Source organism: Salmo trutta, unplaced genomic scaffold (genome assembly GCF_901001165.1).
Source record: "Salmo trutta unplaced genomic scaffold, fSalTru1.1, whole genome shotgun sequence".
In the NCBI taxonomy this organism is placed as follows: domain Eukaryota; kingdom Metazoa; phylum Chordata; class Actinopteri; order Salmoniformes; family Salmonidae; genus Salmo; species Salmo trutta.
Genome location: NW_021823042.1, coordinates 41,594 through 62,828, shown reverse-complemented (window position 1 = coordinate 62,828; position 21,235 = coordinate 41,594). Strand labels below are relative to the sequence as shown.

The 21,235-nt window shown below is 41.6% G+C and overlaps 1 protein-coding gene across 1 annotated transcript; it reads left to right on the top strand.

Annotated features, from left to right (window-relative positions):
• Nucleotides 1-506: 506 nt before the first annotated feature.
• Nucleotides 507-20,269, top strand: LOC115188363 (cilia- and flagella-associated protein 54-like). The gene is made up of 12 exons (XM_029747127.1): nt 507-629; nt 745-853; nt 956-1,082; nt 1,199-1,300; nt 1,371-1,497; nt 1,761-1,913; nt 2,022-2,191; nt 2,444-2,569; nt 2,728-2,834; nt 3,142-3,304; nt 18,329-18,412; nt 19,024-20,269. The coding sequence occupies exons 2-12, from the start codon at nt 747-749 to the stop codon at nt 19,141-19,143; spliced, it is 1,386 nt and encodes a 461-aa protein (XP_029602987.1). The 5' UTR covers nt 507-629; nt 745-746; the 3' UTR covers nt 19,144-20,269.
• The last annotated feature ends 966 nt before the right edge of the window (nt 20,270-21,235 follow it).

Here is a 21,235-nt window from a genome sequence, read left to right as displayed (position 1 = left end):
TGTCTCTTTTTTCTGTACCACAACAGGCTAGATTCAAAGTATGGTTAACAAATAAGTCCTCATCTCTCCTCTCCACCACTGTTGTTCATTATTCCTTTACATTGTTCCTCGATTAACATAACTTACTGCCTGTATTACAGTCGGAACACTGATTTGTCTTAATGTGTGTGTATTGTCTCTTCTCAGCTGTGTGTGTTGGGGGAGAGTGTGTCATTGGGAGAGAGAGGCAGAGTTAATCCTCCCTCCAGCCCCTGGTCTCTCTAACATCTACCCTCCCACATCTCCCACTACTGGCCAAGGTCACCATGCGCCTGGGTATGATTCATACTGTACCATAGTTCTCAAAAGTTTCTACCCAGTAACTGTAATGCACATAGGTCCACATACAGGTAGGTTTGACATTTTCAAGTACCAATCTTATGAACAACCACTTAATCAGTGTCTCTATCTGTTCTGAACAGTCACTGCTTGGCTGTACAGGCCATGACCAGCGCCCCTTTCCTCCAGCCTGTCGACCCCCAGCCATCCCTGGCAGTGTGCTCAGGAGGTGCTGCAGTCAGCCCTGCTCGTTTCCCAGGCATGTGCTACCAGAGACAGACAGCTGGAGGCTGATATCCTCTACTGCAAGGGTAAAACATTTATTTCCAACCTTATTCAATCATGAGATGAAATATGTATGTGTGCATCTACTCATTGAATGTCAGAGTGACCTTGTTAGTTAGATTATTTTTGGTGTGTCTCCAGGGATGGTGGAGCGCTGTCTGATGTCTCTCAGTGACTTCCAGCCTCAGACAGTTGCTCTGACACTACTGGAGAGCATCAATATCTCTCTGTCCCAGAGTCACAATCTACAGTAAGTCGTCTACACTAGTGTAAATGATCATCTTTGAGAGTAGTGTACGGACCTCCTCAAACACCAGTGTGCTTGTTTGACTAAAGCATGTGTGTGTGTCAGGCTGATCCGTAAGTGTTATCTGGAGATGGCGTTAGTGTACTTGCACCAGTGGGAGCAGAGCAGCCCAGCACCTCAGGACCAGCAGAACCCCGTCCCACCTTCACCACCTAAAAATGCCATACTGAAGGTACCTGTCTGTGTCATGAGACATTCAATTGTGGTTCCGCGGGGCAGTATTTTTCTTTGGAGAGGACTGTGTGTGTGTGTATGCCTACATCATGGCGTGTGTTTGTCTTTTTTCAGCATCCAGGTTGGAAGCGTATCAGGACAACTCTGAACAGAGGCCTGACTCCAGGGGAGGCCTACTTATTGCTCTACTGGGTCTCTGTCCGAGCTGCTACTAAGGTAAATAGACTGAACACACACACACACACACACACACACACACACTTCTAATGTTGTGTGTGTTCCTCAGGCGTCTGAAGCCATGTCCACATGTAGCCAGCTGTGTGGTAGTACCGGAGCTAAAGGAGGACACCTGCCTCTCATCTCCCTCAAGCTCCTGCCTGAATTTGCCTCCAACGACCTGCTCAACCCCTGTGGTAAACAAACATCCCCACTACAACCATTCTGTCCTTTAGCCAGGGCTACATCTTGTCTTACAATAACAGCCATTATAAAAGTGCCTACAATAGTGTGGTTCGTGCCCATGTTCGTGTTAGATTGTGATCTACATTGTTAGCGGTTCTGTAATGTTCTCTCCTCTTTATGAGGAAAGGAGATATCATGTCTTTTCTTTATGGAAATTGTAACAGTGCTGGTTACCATATTTGTAATGTCTGTCTGTGTGTTGTGTGACTACAAGGAGGGATAGACGTGATGGTGAGGACTGTCTCCAGCTCGTCTCCAGAGATTGATCCTGGGCTGAGCAGCAGGAAACGCTCACAGCTCACATGGGTCCACCTGTCCCGCTACTACAAACACCTGTTCAACCTGCAGCACATCGCCATGCACCCAGGTACACTACCCCAGTGTCACAGTAAATCATTTTGTTAACTGACGTTCAGAGATGTTGATCTGCGTGTGTGTATGCGTGCATGCTTGCCTACGTGGGTGTGTGTTCCAGTGGTGCCCCAGTGTGTGGAGGGCCTGGTGTCCCAGTCAGAAGACAGTAGTCTGGCGCTGAGGTTGGTTCAGCTCCAGACCTTCTTCTGTTCCCACATGGTGGGCTACAGAGAGTCCTGCTGCGCCCCTGAACCCCCCACTGAAATCATCATGCAGCCACAGATTATACAGGTACACACACTAATAGACACTATGGGCTGAATCCTGAAGAGATGCATGCATATACTGTGGCTTGTATTGGGATGTTTATTCAAGTTAGGATTCAGCCCTGGCTAGTAATGTATGTAGACAGTCCAATAACCATTTATCCAGGATTTTCAGTCTTCACCTTGAATCTGAAGGCTGCCTTCTGGGGTTGTCCACAGTTGAGGTGTGAATTGAATGCTGCTGTATGTTGATGTTGTTTGTGTGTTTGTGTTAAAGATGTGTCCTACGGTGAGAGGCACTATGGGAGCTCAGATGTACCCCTGGTCCTTTGCTGACAGGAAGCAGCTGTGTATCCAGTGGCACCGGCCTGCTCTCAGCCCCACCCAAGAAGACACGGATACGGTACAATACACAACACACACAGACACTCATCAACCATAAAATGAGCTAGCCTGGTCTCAGACCTGTTTTGTGCTATCTTACCAACTCCTTGTCACTTATTGTCATGTCAAACAGGTTGTCTTTGACAGTGTTTCTCCTTTTGTCTCTGTGTTTGTCAGGTTATGCTGCTGTTTGGGCTAAACAAAGTGCCACTCTCGGCCATGAGGACCACAGCCTGCATTGTCATAGAGCTGCAGTGTGGACAGAAACTCGTCAGCATGGCGAAGTAGGTAACTGCTTTCTGTGTACAGCAGCCTAGGTGCTAGGGGGGAGATGGAGCTATCACCATATTGTAGCGTCTAACGAGTGGCTAATATGGTTGGTTTAGGAGCTGGAAGTTGATATGGACCTGGCCACATCTGTATCCATTCCCTCTGTAATAATTATTACTGTATCTCTTCCAGAACCCTTTTGTCTTATCTACTTTAGTTGAATTGACCAACCGTATTTAACTAAATGAAATGAATGTTATATGGTAACTAAATGTAATGTAACCTCTGACCACCAGCACCACCACATGTGTTCTCCTCTAGACTGTGTGCAGTCCATGCTCAGCTGGCCTCAGCCTGTGTTGGGGGTAACGTCTCCTCTCCGCCTGCTGCCAGTAGCGCCCCCTCCTCCCCCAGACCCAAGATGGAGAGGCAACGCCGCACCAAGATCCCAGACAAGGCTGCTACCTCCAGCCCTCACATACAGGTCTGTGTGCTACTGGTAACGGCTCTGACAGGCCTTGTACTCCACATTCACACATGTTAACAGTGATGGAAAAAACACTCAAATGTCAGATATCTTACTACCCTGAACAAAAACAACCGCAACTGCAATAAATTCATTACGCCCTAATCTATGGATTTCACATGACTGGGAATACAGATATGCATCTGTTGGTCACAGATACCTTAAAAAAAAGTCAAGGGCGTGGATCAGAGAACCAGTCAGCCACCATTTGCGTCATGCAGCACGATACATCTTCTTCACAGAGTTGATCAGGCTGTTGATTGTGACCTGTGGAATGTTGTCCCACTCCTCTTCAATGGCTGTGTGAAGTTCCTGGATATTTTCGGGAACTGGAACACGCTGTCATACACATCGATCCAGAGTATCCCAAACATGCTCAATAGTTTACATGTATGATGAGTGTGCAGGCCATGGAAGAACGGACATTTTCAGCTTCCAGGAATTGTGTACAGATCCTTGCGACATGGGGCCTTGCATTATCATGCTGAAACATGCGGTGATGAATGGCACGACAATGGTCCTCAGGATATCGTCACGGTATGTATCTCTGCATTCAAATTGCTGTTGATAAATGCAATGCTGTTCGTTGCCCGTAGCTTATGCCTGCCCATACCATAACCCCGCCACCATGGGGCACTCTAATCAACGTTGATCACACGATGATCTGCCATCTGCCCAGTACAGTTGAAACCAAGATTCATCCATGAAGAGCACACTTCTCCAGCGTGACAGTGGCCATCGAAGGTGAACATTTTCCCACTGAAGTTGGTTACGACACCAAACTGCAGTCAGATAAAGAACCTGATGAGGACAGGGCGGTGAGCACGCAGATGAGCTTTCCTGAGACGGTTTCTGACAGTTTGGGCAGACATTTTTCAGTTGTGCAAACCCAGAGTTTCATCAGCGTTCTGGGTGGCTGGTCTCAGACGACCGGATGTGGAAGTCCTGGGCTGGCGTGGTTACACGTGGTCTGCGGTTGTGAGGCCGGTTGGATATACTGCCAAATTATATAAAACAACGTTGGAGGTGGTAGAGAAATGAACATTCAATTCTCTGCCAACAGCTCTGGTGGACATTCTTTCAGCCAGCATGCCAATTGCACGCGCCCTCAAAACTTGAGACATTTGTGGCATTGTGTTGCGTGACAAAACTGCACATTATAAAGTGGCCTTTTATTGTCCCCAGCACAAGGTGCACCTGTGTAATGATCATGCTGTTTAATCAGCTTCTTGATATGCCACACCTGACAGGTGGATAGATTATCTTGGCAAAGGAGAAATGCTCACTAACAGGGATGTAAACACATTTGTGCACATTTGAGAGAAATACTGGAAGCTTTCTTTGTGTGTATGGAACATCTAGGGATCTTTTATTTCAGCTCATTAAACATGGGACCAACCATTTACATGTTGAGTTTATATTGTTGTTCAGTGTAGAAAGTAACTCAAGTAAAAGTTAGTCACCCAGTAAGTTACTACTTGAGTAAAAGTAATGGTTTTGAATGTACAGTGGTCGAAAAAGTACTCAATTGTCATTCTTGAGTAAAAGGTAAATATTACAGTGCATTCGGTATGATGCTACAAGCTTGGCACACCTGTATTTGGGGAGTTTCTCCCATTTTTCTTTGCATTCTTTCAAGCTCTGTCAGGTTGGATGGAGAGCTTTGCTGCACAGCTATTTTCAGGTCTCTTCAGAGATTTTCGATCGAGATCAAGTCTGGGCTTTGGCTGGGCAACTCAAGGACATTGAGACTTGTCCTGAAGCCACTCCTGCGTTGTCTTGGCTGTGTGCTTAGGGTTGTTGTCCTGTTGGAAGGTGAACCTTCACCCCAGTCTGAGGTCCTGAGCACTCTGGAGCAGGTTTTCATCAAGTATCTCTGTGTGCTTTGTTCCGTTCATCTTTCCCTCGATCCTAACTCGTCTCCCAGTCCCTGCCACTGAAAAACATCCCCACAGCATGATGCTGCCACCACCGTGCTTCACCGTAGGGATGGTGCCAGGTTTCCTCCAGAGGTGACGCTTAGCATTCAGGCCAAAAAGTTCAATCTGAGTTTCATCAGACCAGAGAATCTTGTTTCTCATGGTCTGAGAGTCCTTTAGGTGCTTTTTGGCAAACTCCAAGCGGGCTGTCATGTGCCTTTTTCTGAGGAGTGGTTTCCGTCTGGCCACTCTACCATAAAGCCCTGATTGGTGGAGTGCTGCAGAGATGGGAGAACCTTCCAGTAGGACAACCGTCTCCACAGAGGAACTCTGGAGCTCTATCAGAGTGACCATCGGGTTCTTGGTCACCTCCCTGACCAAGGCCCTTCTCCCCCATTGCTCTGTTTGGCTGGGCGGCCAGATCTAGGAAGAGTCTTGGTGGTTACAAACTTCTTCCATTTAAGAATGATGGAGGCCACTGTGTTCTTGGGGACCTTCAATGCTGCATAAATATTTTGGTACCCATCCCCAGATCTGTGCCTCGACACAATCCTGACTCAGAGTGCTACAGACAATTCCGTCGACCTCATTGCTTGGTTTTTGCTTTGACATGCACTGTCAACTGTTGGACCTTCGAAAGATAGGTGTGTGCCTTTCCAAATCATGTTTAATCAATAGAATTTACCACAGGTGGACTCCAATCAAGTTGTAGAAACATCTGAAGAATGATCAATTTACATTTGACATTTTTAGTCATTTAGCAGACGCTCTTATCCAGAGCGACTTACAGTAGTGAATGCATACATTTCATTTCATGCATTTTTTAATTTATTTATCTTTTTTTGTACTGGCCCCCCGTGGGAATCGAACCCACAACCCTGGCGTTGCACACACCATGCTGGCGTTGCAAACACCATGCTCTACCAACTGAGCCACAGGGAAATGGAAACAGGATGCACCTGAGCTCAATTTCAAGTCTAATAGCAAAGGGTCTGAATACTTACAGTTGAAGTCGGAAGTTTACATACACCTTAGCCAAATACATTTAAACTCAGTTTTTCACAAATCCTGACATTTAATCCTAATAGATATTCCCTGTTTTAGGTCAGTTAGGATCACCACTTTATTTTAAGAATGTGAAATGTCAGAATAATAGTAGAGAGAATGATTTATTTCAACTTTTTATTTATTTCATCACATTCCCAGTGGGTCAGAAGTTTACATACACTCAATTAGTATTTGGTAGCATTGCCTTTAAATTGTTTAACCTCTATGGGCTCGGTGGCACGTCACTGTCCCACTCTATTCAACAGCCAGTGGAAGAGTGTGGCGTGAAATACAAAACCTCAAATGCAATAATTTCAATTTTTCAAACATACGACTATTTTACACCATTTTAAAGACAAGACTCTCGTTAATCTAACCACATTGTCCGATTTCAAAAAGGCTTTACAGTGAAAGCAAAACATTAGATTATGTTAGGAGAGTACATAGCCACAAATAATCACACAGCCATTTTCCAAGCAAGCGTATATGTCACAAACCCAAAACACAGCTAAATGAAGCACTAACCTTTGATGATCTTCATCAGATGACAGTCCTAGGACATTATGTTATACAATACATGCATGTTTTGTTCAATCAAGTTTATATTTGTATCTAAAAACAGCTTTTTACATTGGCATGTGATGTTCAGAACATGCATTCCCACCCAAAACTTCCCGTGAATTTATTAAATTACTCACCATAAACGTTGACAAAATACATAATTATTTTAAGAATTATAGATACAGAACTCCTTTATGCAATCGCCATGTCAGATTTTAAAATAGCTTTTCGGCGAAAGCACATTTTACAATATTCTGAGTACATAGCTCAGCCATCACGGCTAGCTATTTTGACACCCGCCAACTTCGGGGCTCACTAAACTCAGAATTACTATTAGAAAAATTGTATTACCTTTGCTGATCTTCGTCAGAATGCACTCCCAGGACTGCTACTTCCACAAGAAATGTTGTTTTTGTTCCAAATAATTCATAGTTATGTCCAAATACCTCCATTTTGTTTGTGCGTTCAGGTCACTATCCAAAGGGTAACGCGCGAGCGCATTTTGAGACCAAAAAATTCTAAATGTTCCTTTACCGTACTTCGAAGCATGTCAAACGCTGTTTAAAATCAATTTTTATGGTATTTTTCTCGTAAAATAGCGATAATATTCCAACCGGACAATAGTGTATTCATTCAAAGAGGCAAAGAAAAAACAGCATGGTCGCGGGACCGCGCATATCCACTCTCTTTGTCACCAGACAGACCACTGACAAACTGAGCTACCATACTCTGCCCAGAGACAGGAGACGCCTCAATCCGCTTTCCAAAGGCTTTAGAGAGCCAATGGAAGCCTTAGAAAGTGCAACGTAACCCCAGAGATACTGTAGTTTCGAAAGGAACTAGAAAGAAAAACTACAAATTGTCAGACAGGCCACTTCCTGCTTGGAATTTTCTCAGGTTTTTGCCTGCTATATGAGTTCTGTTATACTCAGACACCATTCAAACAGTTTTAGAAACTTCTGAGTGTTTTCTATCCAAATCTACTAATAATATGCATATTCTCGTTTCTGGGAAAGAGTAGTAACCAGTTTTAAAATCGGGTACGTTTTTTTATCCGGCCGTGAAAATACTGCCCCCTAGCCCAGACTGGTTAACTTGGGTGAAACGTTTCGGGTAGCCTTCCACAATAAGTTGGGTGAGTTTTGGCCTATTCCTCCCGACAGAGCTGGTGTAACTGAGTTCTGCCCACAAATTTTCTATGGGATTGAGGTCAGGGCTTTGTGATGGCCACTCCAATACCTTGACTTTGTTGTCCATAAGTCATTTTGCCACAACTTTGGAAGTATGCTTGGGGTCATTGTCCATTTGGAAGACCTATTTGCGACCAAGCTTTAACTTCCTTACTGATGTCTTGAGATGTTGCTTCAAATATATCCACATACTTTTCCTGCCTCATGATGCCATCTATTTTGTGAAGTGCACCAGGCCCTCCTGCAGCAAAGCACCCCCACAACATGATGCTGCCACCCCTTTGCTTCACGGTTGAGATGGTGTTCTTCGACTTGCAAGCCTCCCCCTTTTTCCTCCAAACATAACGATGGTCATTATGGCCAAACAGTTCTATTTTTGTTTCATCAGACCAGAGAACATTTCTCCAAAAAGTATGATCTTTGTCCCCATAGTCTGGATTTTGGCAGTTTTGGAGCAGTGACTTCTTCCTTGCTGAGCAGCCTTTCAGGTTATGTCGATATAGGAGTTGTTTTACTGTGGTTATAGATACTTTTGTACCTGTTTCCTCCAGCATCTTCACAAGGTCCTTTGCTGTTCTGGGATTGATTTGCACTTTTCGCACCATAGTACGTTCATCTCTAGGAGACAGAACGCGTCTCCTTCCTGAGCGGTATGACGGCTGCGTGGTCCCATGGTGTTTATACTTGCGAGCTATTGTTTGTACAGATGAACGTGGTACCTTCAGGCGTTTGGAAATTGCTCCCAAGGATGAACCAGACTTGTGGAGGTCTACACATTTTTTTTCTGAGGTCTTGGCTGATTTCTTTTGATTTTCCCATGATGTCAAGCAAAGCGGCACTGAGTTTGAAGGTAGGCATTGAAATACATCCACGGGTATACCTCCAATTGACTCAAATTATGTCAATTAGCCTGTCAGAAGCTTCTAAAGCCATGACATCATTTTCTGGAATTTTCCAAGCTGTTTAAAGGCACAGTCAACTTACTGTATGTAAACTTCTGACCCACTGGATGTAAACAATTGTTGGAAAAATTACTTGTGTCATGCACAAATTAGATGTCCTAACTAGAGGTCGACCGATTAATCGGAATGGCCGATTTCAAAACAATCGGTAATCGGTATTTTTGGCCACCGATTTGCCTCTTTTTTTTTTTTTACACCTTTATTTAACTAGGCAAGTCAGATTAAGAACACATTCTTATTTTCAATGACGGCCTAGGAACGGGGGTTAACTGCCTTGTTCAGGGGGGATTCGGGGATTTGTTTTTTGCAACCTTCTGGTTACTAGTCCAACGTTCTAACCACCTGCCTTACATTGCACTCCACGAGGAGCCTGCATGGCAGGCTGACTACCTGTTACGCGAGGGCAGCAAGAAGCCAAGGTAAGTTGCTAGCTAGCATTAAACTTATCTTATAAAAAAACTATCAATCTTAACATAATCACTAGTTAACTACACATGGCTGATGATATTACTAGTTTATCTAACGCGTCTTGCGTTGCATATAATCGATGCGGTGCCTGTTAATTTCTCACCGAATCACAGCCTACTTCGACAAACGGGTGATGATTTAACAAGCGCACTGTCGTTGCACCAATGTACCTAACCATAAACATCAATGCCTTTCTTTAAAATCAATACACAAGTATATATTTTTAAACCTGCATATTTAGTTAATATTGCCTGCTAACATGAAATTGTGTCACTTCTCTTGCGTTCATTGCCTGGCTCGTTGCGAACTAATTTGCCAGAATTTTACGTATTTATGACATACCATTGAAGGTTGTGCAATGTAACAGGAATATTTAGACTTAGCGATGCCACCCGTTAGATAAAATACGGACAGGTTCCGTATTTCACTGAAAGAAAATAAAGTTTTGTTTTTGAGATGATAGTTTCCGGATTCGACCATATTAATGACCTTAGGCTCGTATTTCTGTGTGTTTATTATATTATAATTAAGTCTATGATTTGATAGAGCAGTCTGACTGAGCGGTGGTAGGCACCAGCAGGCTTGTAAGCATTCATTCAAACAGCACTTTCGTGCGTTTTGCCAGCAGCTCTTCGCAATGCATTGCGCTGTTTATGACTTCAAGCCTGTCAACTCCCAAGATTAGGCTGGTGTAACCGATGTGAAATGGCTAGCTAGTTAGCGGGTGCGCGCTAATAGCGTTTCAAACATCACTCGCTCTGAGACTTGGAGTAGTTGTTCCCCTTGCTCTGCATGGGTAACGCTGCTTCGAGGGTGGCTGTTGTCGATGTGTTCCTGGTTCGAGCCCAGGTAGGAGTGAGGAGAGGGACGGAAGCTATACTGTTACAATGGCAATACTAAAGTGCCTATAAGAACATCCAATAGTCAAAGGTATATGAAATACAAATCGTATAGAGAGAAATAGTCCTATAATTCCTATAATAACTACAACCTAAAACTTTTTACCTGGGAATATTGAAGACTCATGTTAAAAGGAACCACCAGCTTTCCTATGTTCCCATGTTCTGAGCAAGGCACTTAAACGTTAGCTTTCTTACATGGTGTCACGGCCGTCGTAATGATTAGACCAAAATGCAGCGGGTACGTGAATGCTCATTATCTTCTTTATTAAAATAAATGAACACTGAACAAAAAGAATGCCGAAAACAGTCTTGTCAGGCACACAGCTAAACAAGAAACAACTACCCACCAAAATCCCATAGAAAAACACCCCTCTTAAATAGGACCTTCAATTAGAAGCAACTAGGAGCAGCTGCTTCCAATTGAAGGTCAACCCAACAAACACCACATAGAAATAGACATACTAGAACTAACATAGAAATAGACTAACAAGAACATAACCCAACAAACCCGTAACACTCTAAACAAATACCCCTCTTAAATAAGAACATATCCCAAAAAAACCCGAAACACTCTAAACAAACACACCCCTGCCACGTCCTGACCAAACTACAATAACAAATAACCCCTTATACTGGTCAGGACGTGACACATGGCACATATTGCTCTTTTACTTTCTTCTCCAACACTTTTGTTTTTGCATTATTTCAACCAAATTGAACATGTTTCATTATTTATTTGAAACTAAATTGATTTTATTTACGTATTATATTAAGTTAAAATAAGTGTTCATTCAGTATTGTTGTAATTGTCATTATTACAAATAAGTAAAAAAAAAAAAAAAAAAAATCGGCCAATTAATCGGTAGCAGCTTTTTTGGTCCTCCAATAAATCGGTATCGATATCGGCGTTGAAAAATCATAATCGGTCGACCTCTAGTCCTAACCGACTTGCCAAAACTATAAGTTTGTTAACCTGTTGAGGATCTTATCCCGATCTTATCCCGGTATTGGGATTCATTGTCATGTGACCATGGCGGGGAATTCAAAACTGCAAGAGTAATCATTTCAAAAAATCAAATAATCAACTATTTTCCTCCATTTGAAAGATATATCTCCTAAATCTAACCACGCTGTCCGATTTTCAGAGGCATTACGGAGAATGCATAAAGTTAGGTTATGTGAGGAGAGTACATTGACAATAGCTGCGTGTAATGTTTAGCCAATTCAAAGAAGGGCATCAACAGACAGAAAACTAGCTAGAATTATGCACTTACCTTTGACAATCTGCATCAGATGACACTCATAGGACATTATGTTATACAATACATGCATTTTTAGTTCCATCAAGTTCATATTTATATCCAAAAACAGCATTTACAGTCGCGGTGAAATTCAGAATTTTTTTTGGCTCGAATGCACCCAGTGAATCCAGCATTACAAATCACGGAATTACTATTCGAAAACATTGGTAAATTATAATATTGTCATTCAAAGAATAATATATTATCATCTCGTAATTGCTACCGAAGGGCCAGATCTCAAAATAACTTTACTGGGAAATCACATTTTGTATAAACTGGGTACTATGCTAACAACAATAAGCTATATGCTAAGCTAAGCTAAGCTATACCGTTAGCATTAGCATCATCTAATATCGATAATAACATTCTAAATATCCCCTTACCTTTGATTATCTCCATCAGAAGGCGCTGCCAGAGATCCCAGGTCCAGAACAAATGTGGTTTCTTTTGACAAAGTTCATAATTTATGTCCAAATAGTTAGCGTTCAGTAGGCTCCCACAAAATGAGGTGGGCAGTGTAAAGTCACGTCGAAAAACTAAAGAAAACCTAGTAAATAATCTATTTACGTTTGTTTAAACATGTCAAACGTTGTTTAGCACTAATCTTTTGTTCCATTTTTAACGTGAAACATCAGTAAACATCAGTAATATTTTCACACAACCTATCAAGTGTCTAGAATAAACGATAATGACAAAGGCACTCTTCTCAGATTCATGCGCAGGCGCAAAAAATGAAGTGATGACGTGTCAACTTGTAAGCTTTCTAATTCGGTGTGTATTTATCACAGATGCTTCAAACAACTTTCTAAAGATCGTTGACATCTAGTGGAAGCAGTAGGAGTTGCGAACTGAATCCTTTCTCACTGTGGTATCTTTAAAACAATGACACTAAATAGTACAGTCACAAAATTATCTTTTTTTTTAATCTATTTTTCACAGGTTTTTGCCTGCAATATGAGTTTTGTTATACTTACAGACACCATTCAAACTGTTTTAGAAAATTCAGAGTGTTTTCTATCCGAATGTGTTAATAATATGCATATCCTAGCTTCTGAGTTGGTGTAGGAGGCAGTTAAAAATGGGCACATATTTCTTTCAAAATTCTCAATACTGCCCCCGTGGCCCGTAGAGGTTAACAAGGAATTTGTGGAGTGGTTGAAAAACGAGTTTTAATGACTCCAACCTAAGGTATTTCTTAGGTTATTTTTAACAAATTTGCTAAAATGTCTAAACCTGTTTTCGCTTTGTCATTATGGGGTATTGTGTGTGTGGATTGATGAGGGGGGGACTATTTAATCCATTTTGGAATAAGGCTGTAACGTAACAAAATGTGGAAAAAGTTGAGGGATCTGAATACTTTCCGAATGCACTGTATATGTTGTGCGTAAAGGCTCTCCAGAACAGTTTTTTTTTAATGATTCATACGTACTTTCCTAACCCTAAAATGTGCCTAAATAATCTACAAGAGTATTTTTAATCTACCAATTGGTGTTAAAACTATATTTGGATTGATTTCTTTCAGGGATCAATATTTTCTGGACCTGTTCTCTCATTGTATTCTCGTCTGTCGACAGATTTGTAATTAAAGGTACACCGTATTTAAAGTGATGGTTTAAGATAAATACACTAAAAACTATTTAATGAAAACTCCACAAGAAAATCTGTTGGCCAGCAATGGGAGGATTTTCAGCAGTTGAATGACATTTATTCAGTGTGCGCAAGGGAACCAGGCCTGCAAAGCCTGTTACTTACCTTCAGAAGGTAAATCTTAATACCAACTGCTGAGAAGTGCGTAGGAAAGGCATCAATTCCTAAATTGGAATCAGGCACAATATGCATAATATTTTTGCAATTTGTCATGCATGTGAACTCAAGATAGTGTATTTTTATTGGTACATTGCTGACATCATCATGCCCTGTGTATATAAACGTAAATCAATCAGTAGTCTAGCCCCCCTTGAGTTTCTTGAAAGAGCAGCCAAGGAAGTGAGAGAAGGTAAGACTCCGTTCGAGCAGCAGCAAGGGATGAAAAAATGTACTGAATATAACTAAAGAGCTACATTGACAAAACATTTAAATGATGTACCTGTGCGAAAGAGGCTATGGTAGTGTAGCAGAGGACCACAAGGTCTGATGACATGGAGTCTGAGCTTGATAAAGAGAGGCTATGATAGTGTAACAGAGGAATACAAGGTCTGATGACATGGAGTCTGAGCTTGCTAAACATACCAAGAATCTTGCAGACCAGTTTCACGGGCTTAGTAACCTCAAATGCAGAGAACTTGCCTACGAATTGACACATCGAAACAACATCCCTGTCCCAGACAACTGGTGAAGAAATAGAAGAGCAGGTACGTGCTATTAAACAGAGAGATCTATATCTGAATGTAGGCATGCATTTAATATATAAAATATACCACACCACCATTCCATGAATTAAACTCAACTTCCTTTTCTGGGACTTCATTATTTCAAGTCATTCAAGAAACGGCAACATCTATCATGCCGGACACCAGAGGCAACATAATTGACAAGGGCCCACTGCCTTCAATAAACACAAAAGTGATTGTGATTGTGTTGAATTGTGTTTGTGAATTAAAGTTATACAACGGGTGGGTCTAATCCTGGATGCGGATTAGTTAAAACCGCATTCCAGCTGGCATCTATTCCACAAGTTGGCACCTGCCAAAACAATGACGTTGAAATGGCTATTTACTCTGTTCCATCTCACTTTGCAATCAACTGTCTCATCAGCCCAGCCAGACAATTTATAAACTTCATCTCCACTATAAAAAGCATCTAAATATTATCTCCCATTTCTTTCAGACTAGCAATTGGTTTTCAATAGAGGAGATTTGTATAAACCTTGCTGTCTGTTTCATTATTGAAATTCGATCTCCAGCTGTCCTGTAGTAATGAACGTGCAGTGGTCGGGAGTCTGGGAAGACAGGGAGAAAGCTTTTCTGAATCGGCATCATTTTCATGGATATATAAAGAAATGTCAACAGAAAATAGGTAAAACGAAACGAAATACAGCTAGTTTGTAGTCTTTCCTTTTTCAGTTTGAAGTGATTGTGTTAGCTGTGTTGTTGGCTAGCTCCTCTGAACAACAATGTCCTGACGAGAGCATATTTTCTATGCCAGGTAAAATCATGTATCATTAGCTCATTGTTATGGATGTATCCAAATAAATGTCACTCGAAACAGCTTAAGCAAATGCAGCTACTTTGTTGTTAGTCTGGCTACACTGTTTGACGTGACTGTAAATTAGGTAATTGGCTAACTAGCAAGCAAGGGATAAGAATGTTGCCAGCCAGTATGGCAATAGAACATTTAGAATGAACGATTGGGTCACATCCATAGATACAGAACAAAAAGACTTAACGACTGGGTCGCTTTTCTGGCAGCTGAAACGATAAAACGAATGACAGAAATAGAGATAAAATGAATCACTAACCTTTGATGATCTTCATCAGATGACACTCATAGGACTTCATGTTACACAATACATGTATGTTTTGTTTGATAAAGTTCATATTTATATCCAAAAATCTGTTGCTTCCAAAACAGCCGGTGATTTTGCAGAGCCACATCAATTTACAGAAATACTCATCATAAATGTTGATGAAAATACAAGTGTTATGCATGGAACTTTAGATAAACTTCTCCTTAATGCAACCGCTGTGTCAGATTTCAAAAAAGCTTTACCGAAAAAGCACACCATGCAATAATCTGAGTACGGCGCTCAGACACAAAAACAAGCCATACATATATCCGCCATGTTGGAGTTAACAGAAGTCAGAAATAGCATTATAAATATTCACTTACTTTTGATCTTCATCAGAATGCACTCCCAGGAATCCCAGATCCACAATAAATGTTTGTTTTGTTCGATAAAGTCCATCCTTTATGTCCAAATACCTCCTTTTTGTTCGCGCCTTCAGTTCACAAATCCAAATTCACGACGTGCAGGCCAGACGAAAACTCAAAAAATTCCATTACAGTTCGTAGAAACATGTCAAACGATGTATAGAATCAATCTTTAGGACGTTTTTACCATAAATCTTCAGTAAGGTTTCAACCGAAGAATTCCTTTGTCTTTAGAAATGCAATGGAACTCAGCTACCTCTCACGGGCGTGCACATGACTAAAGCTCATGCCCATCTGGCAGACCTCTCACTCAATCAGCTCTTATTCTCCCCCACTTCACAGTAGAAGCCTCAAAAAACAAGGTTTTAAAGACTGTTGACATCTAGTGGAAGCCGTAGGAAGTGCAATATGACCCCACAGACACTATATTGGATAGGCCAATACTTGAAAACTACAAACCTCAATTTCCCACTTCCTGGTTGGATTTTTTCTCAGGTTTTTGCCTGCCATATGAGTTCTGTTATACTCACAGACACCATTCAAACAGTTTTAGAAACTTCAGAGTGTTTTCTATCCAAATCTACTAATAATATGCATATCCTAGCTTCTGGGCCTGAGTAGCAGGCAGTTTACTCTGGGCACCTTATTCATCCAAGCTACTCAATACTGCCATCCAGCCATAAGAAGTTAAGTGTGCCTTGAATTCCAAATAAATACAGACAGTGTCACCAGCACACCACCTCCTTCATACTTCACGGTGGGAACCGCACATGCGGAGATCATCCGTTCACCAACTCTGCATCTCACAAAGACACGGCGGTTGGAACCAAAAATCTCAAATTTGTACTCATCAGACAAAAGGACAGATTTCCACCAGTCTGTCAATTTCTCGTGTTTCTTGGCCCAAGCAAGTCTCCTCTTATTATTGTTGTCCTTTAGTAGTGGTTATGCAGCAATTCAACCATGAAGGCCTGATTCACACAGTCTCCTCTGAACAGTTGATGTTGAGATGTGTATGTTACTTGAACTCTGTGAAGCATTTATTTGGGCTGCAATTTCTGAGGCTGGTAACTCTCATGAACTTATCCTCAGCAGCAGAGGTAACTCTGGGTCTTCCTTTCCTGTGGCGGTCCTCATGAGAGCCAGTTTCATCATAGCGCTTGATGGTTTTTGCGACTGCACTTGAAAAAACTGAAAGTTCTTGAAATTTTCCGCATTGACTGACCTTCATGTCTTAAAGTAATGATGGACTGTCGTTTCTCTTTGCTTATTTGAGCTGTTCTTGCCATAATATGAACTTGGTCTTTTACAAAATAGGGCTATCTTCTGTATACCACCCCTATAGTGTCATAACACAACTAATTGGCTCAAACGCATTAAGAAGGAAAGAAATTCCACAAATTAACTTTTAACAAGGCACACCTTGTTAATTGAAATGCATTCCAGGTGACTACCTCATGAAGCTGGTTGAGAGAATGCCAAAGTGTGCAAAGCTGTCATCAAGGCAACGGGTGGCTACTTTGAAGAATCTCAGATATAACATATATATTTTATTATTCCATATGTGTTATTTCATAGTTTTGATGTCTTCACTATTATTCTACAATGAAAAACCCTGGAATGAGTAGGTGTGTCGAAACCTTTGACTGGTACTGTATGTAGAAAGAAAGAATACTATATTTCCCTGATGCTGAATGTAAAAAATGGCTCAACATACCCCACTCTCCCCTTCTTCAAAGTATTTTTACTTAGTTACTTTACGCCACTGCACGTTAATGCAATGGGGACAGGGATTTTCCGACCACACACTTCTGGATACACTTTCTGAAAAGAATAGTAAAAAAGGTCTCAAATGGACTTGAATTGTCAACAGCAGTGTTTCATTTGAGCCGGATACTGACGCAACAGGATCCGGCACCTCTCCGTTTTGGACTATTTTGTTCCGGAACCTATTTGGCCGGATCCGTTACTTCTCGTGGCATGAAAAATAATTGTAACTTTTTGCAATGTAAACATTTAAATAAAAGCGACTAAAAATCATTCAAGTTGCTTCTTCATTAATTCTCCTGCCCCCACAAAAAAAACGTGATGTGAAAAAGTAGACCTTCAGCCCAGGCCTAATATTCTAAGAGTTGATTTGGATTGGGCAAGCCCGGATTTATTGTTTGCGCAACATTGTAATCTATGTTTGAGACCAACGCATAGCCGTGGCTGTGTGAGAAGCGCGCCAGTATCTCTCACATAACTAGAATGAGATTCACTTTCTATGATCTCTCGTCTGCTCTGCTCTGTTTCCACACACCTAGGCCTAGGCTATTGATCGATTCAAGACAAGGTCGTTTTGGTCACTGTCAAAGTAGCCTGCCATTTCGATAAGTTGTGTGGTATTAAAAAAGATTCTGCTAAAGTCTCCAGTCATCTAAAATTACATAGAATTGCATGAAATGCGTTTATAGAAGGCCAACATTTTCCAAGACCCTAGGCTACTAGAACTTTTCCTCATGTGTGCAACTTCTGTAAGTGCCTCTACTCTACTGCTCTATACCACTACGCAAATAGGATGATATGCATGCAATGCTTTATTATAAAGGTGTTTCTTTTCATGCATTCCAGTACCTCAGTACTCCCCAGGTCACCCCCCTCTAGTGCTCACTTTTGTTCCGTTACCTCCCCATTTACAAATTAAGCACTGGTCAAACGTGCATGTAAGTGAATCTACCTGTAAATGAGTACATGTTTTGTGTGTTGGTTGGTTGTTTCAGATGCTACAGGAGCAGACCAGGTGCTGCTGTGCTGCTATAAAGGACTTACTGCAGCCTGGTTCAGAGGCAGCTGTTCTCACTGAGGTAGGCTAAACACACCACACACTAATTCAACACCCCCCAAAGTTCACATACCGGTAAAGGGTTAACTTGAAATTACCACTAAGGACTCAGTCAAAGTTAAGTGAACAGATCTTTATTATCACAGCTGGAGAGGTTACAACAAACGTAATACTCAAAGTACAAGTCTGCAAGAAGCTCTGAAGGGATTCTCTCCCTTCAGCACTCTTTATACTCATGCACAATCTAGGCATCTCTGCTCTCAGGGTGCAATAGGCTGATCATGACCTTGCACACATAGTTTCTAAGCGTTGGGCCAAAGTAAGAATGTGTTCCCTTGTTTCTGTCCTATCAGTCCCCTCCCTGAGAGCAGTCCCAGAACATCCTAACACAATAATCAGGGAACAGCACGCTACATGTAATACACATTTACAGAGACACAGAGGACACAAAACATGTCCATTACACTTACACAAACCTACGACATACTGTACTGTTGTTTTACTATGGCTTGAATGTGTGAAACATTTGATCTTATGCCTCTTCCATGGCATTTTTGTTACCCGTTTACCCTGTTAAGTTTGTTAGACATGCAGATATTTCTTGTGAAATGATTCCCTCCCTCTGTGTGCCAGGTTCCGTTTGAAGCCAGCCTACATAGTCTGTGTGATCTGGAGCGCTGCTTCAACCCAGCCAGTGGAGCCATTGTGGAGGGAAACACACTGATAACATGGCTCATCTCCCTGCTCGTCTGATACCCTATCCGGTCTAAGGACCGGCACAGCACCATAGAAAAAGACAAACCCAATGACAGGAATCAAATGGTCAAGACCAAAGATAGCATATTGCACCTACCTAGCTAAGTGACTTCATCAGACTCTTTCACTCTGAAATAAATGAGCATCGATAAAGATAATTTTTGTCAAAACTAAATTCAAGCGCTTTTCATTTCTTATTCTTTATTAATGTATATGATTAAGCTCACAAATCAAATGTATATGAAAAGGCTCATGTGTTGTCATAAAATACAAATTGGACCTCTTAAAACAGCAGTGGTAATGTTTCCTATAACTCATGTTTCCCCAACTGGCGGGCCGAATTTGGCTCGCAGGTGGTTTTATTTAGCCCCGCAAGTTTTCTGAGCCAAAAAAAAGAAGCTTATTTAAAAATACATGTTTTAGATTGGTGGACATAAGACTGTAAAAACACCAGAAATCAGCTCCTAGTGATTTTAATTAAAGAAATCTGTTCAAGTATTCCCATATATAATAGAGGGACGTGATCGTAAGCAAGGTTTGAAATTATTATGTTTTAGTCAAGAAAATCTGTTTGGGCTTCTTGCAGTCAATTTGCAGTCTACAAATTATTTGTAATTATGTTCTGGCCCCCCGACCATCGCCTCTAGAAAATAAATCCGCTTGTTGCTCAATATAGTTGATTATCCCTGTTATAACTCCTCTGATTAAAGATCCCAAATAAAAATTGCCTTTGAATTACCAAAACATGACCCATAATATTTTTTACACTATTAAGATGCTCAGTATTGAAGAAACGGCAGCTTTTCTTTCATCTCTAACTGCCAGGAAGCCTGAATGAACAGATTGAGTGGGCGAGGAGCTTATATTCATGAGCTCGCCTTGACTGACAGTTGTTGGAAGCACTCTAGTGATCGTTGCCAGGTAACAAGGGAAACAATGGGCCACGTGTCATTCCAAGCCTAAATAGTATACCTCACCCCATTTTCTCTGCAAAATGCTCTCATGGTCAACAGAGCTGATCATGAACTGTTGGATATCAGACAAACAGCAGCAATACACAATTGCATTTATCAGACATTTATTTGATATTTTGCATAGCCAAAATATTGATCAACACTCATGAGAAATAAAGGTTAAAATCATGGCAAGACATCATTTGACTATATATATATATATATATATATATATATATTGGCGCCATAAGCCCAATATAGGCACCCGACCACCCTCCAGTGTGCAGGACCCCATAGATTTGTGAAATTTGAACTGAGTTTATCATGAAATGTATAAGAGATGTTGTACCCATTGTGACTATTAAAACCTATCCAAACTAGAAACCGTGGATAGATGACAGCATTCGCGCAAAACTGAAGCCACGAAACCACCGCATTTAACCATGGCAAGGTGACTGGGAATATGTCAGAATACAAACATTGTAGTTATTACCCCCGTAAGGCAATCAACAGGCAAAACGTCAGTACAGAGACAAAGTGGAGTCGCATTCCAACGGCTCAGACCCCGAGACGTATGTGGCAGGGTTCTACAGACAATCACGGACTACAAAGGGAAAACCAGCCACGTAGCGACCACCAAAGTTTTCCTTCAGAATAAGCTAAACTCCTTTTTTCACCCACTTTTACCGACGCGGCCAGCTGCCAAGGACTGTGGGCTTTCTGTGGCCGACGTGAGTAAGACATATAAGCATGTTAACCGAGCCCAGACGGCATCCCTAGCCGCGTCCTCAGAGCATGTGCAGACCAGCTGGCTGGAGTGTTTAGGGACATATTCAATCTCTCCCTATCCCAGTCTGCTGTCCCCACATGCTTCAAGATGCCCACCATTGTTCCTGTACCTAAGAAAGAAAATATAACTGAACTAAATGACTATCGCTCCGTAGCACTCACTTCTGTCATCATGAAGTGCTTTGAGAGACAGTCAAGGACTCATATCACCTCTACCTTACCTGACACCCTAGACCCACTTCAATTTGCTTACCACCCCAATAGATCCACAGACGATGCAAACTCCATCGCACTGCACACTACCCTAATCCCAATCTGGACAAGAGGAATACCTATGTAAGAATGAT

What these genes read in the sequence shown, in the direction of transcription:
- LOC115188363 (XM_029747127.1), top strand. Translation starts at nt 747, where the DNA reads ATGGTGGAGCGCTGTCTGATGTCTCTCAGTGACTTCCAGCCTCAGACA. An exon ending in CTGTCCGAGCTGCTACTAAG is followed by an intron (nt 1,301 to 1,370) that starts GTAAATAGACTG and finishes TGTGTTCCTCAG; the next exon opens with GCGTCTGAAGCCATGTCCAC. An exon ending in AGGCAGCTGTTCTCACTGAG is followed by an intron (nt 18,413 to 19,023) that starts GTAGGCTAAACA and finishes TCTGTGTGCCAG; the next exon opens with GTTCCGTTTGAAGCCAGCCT.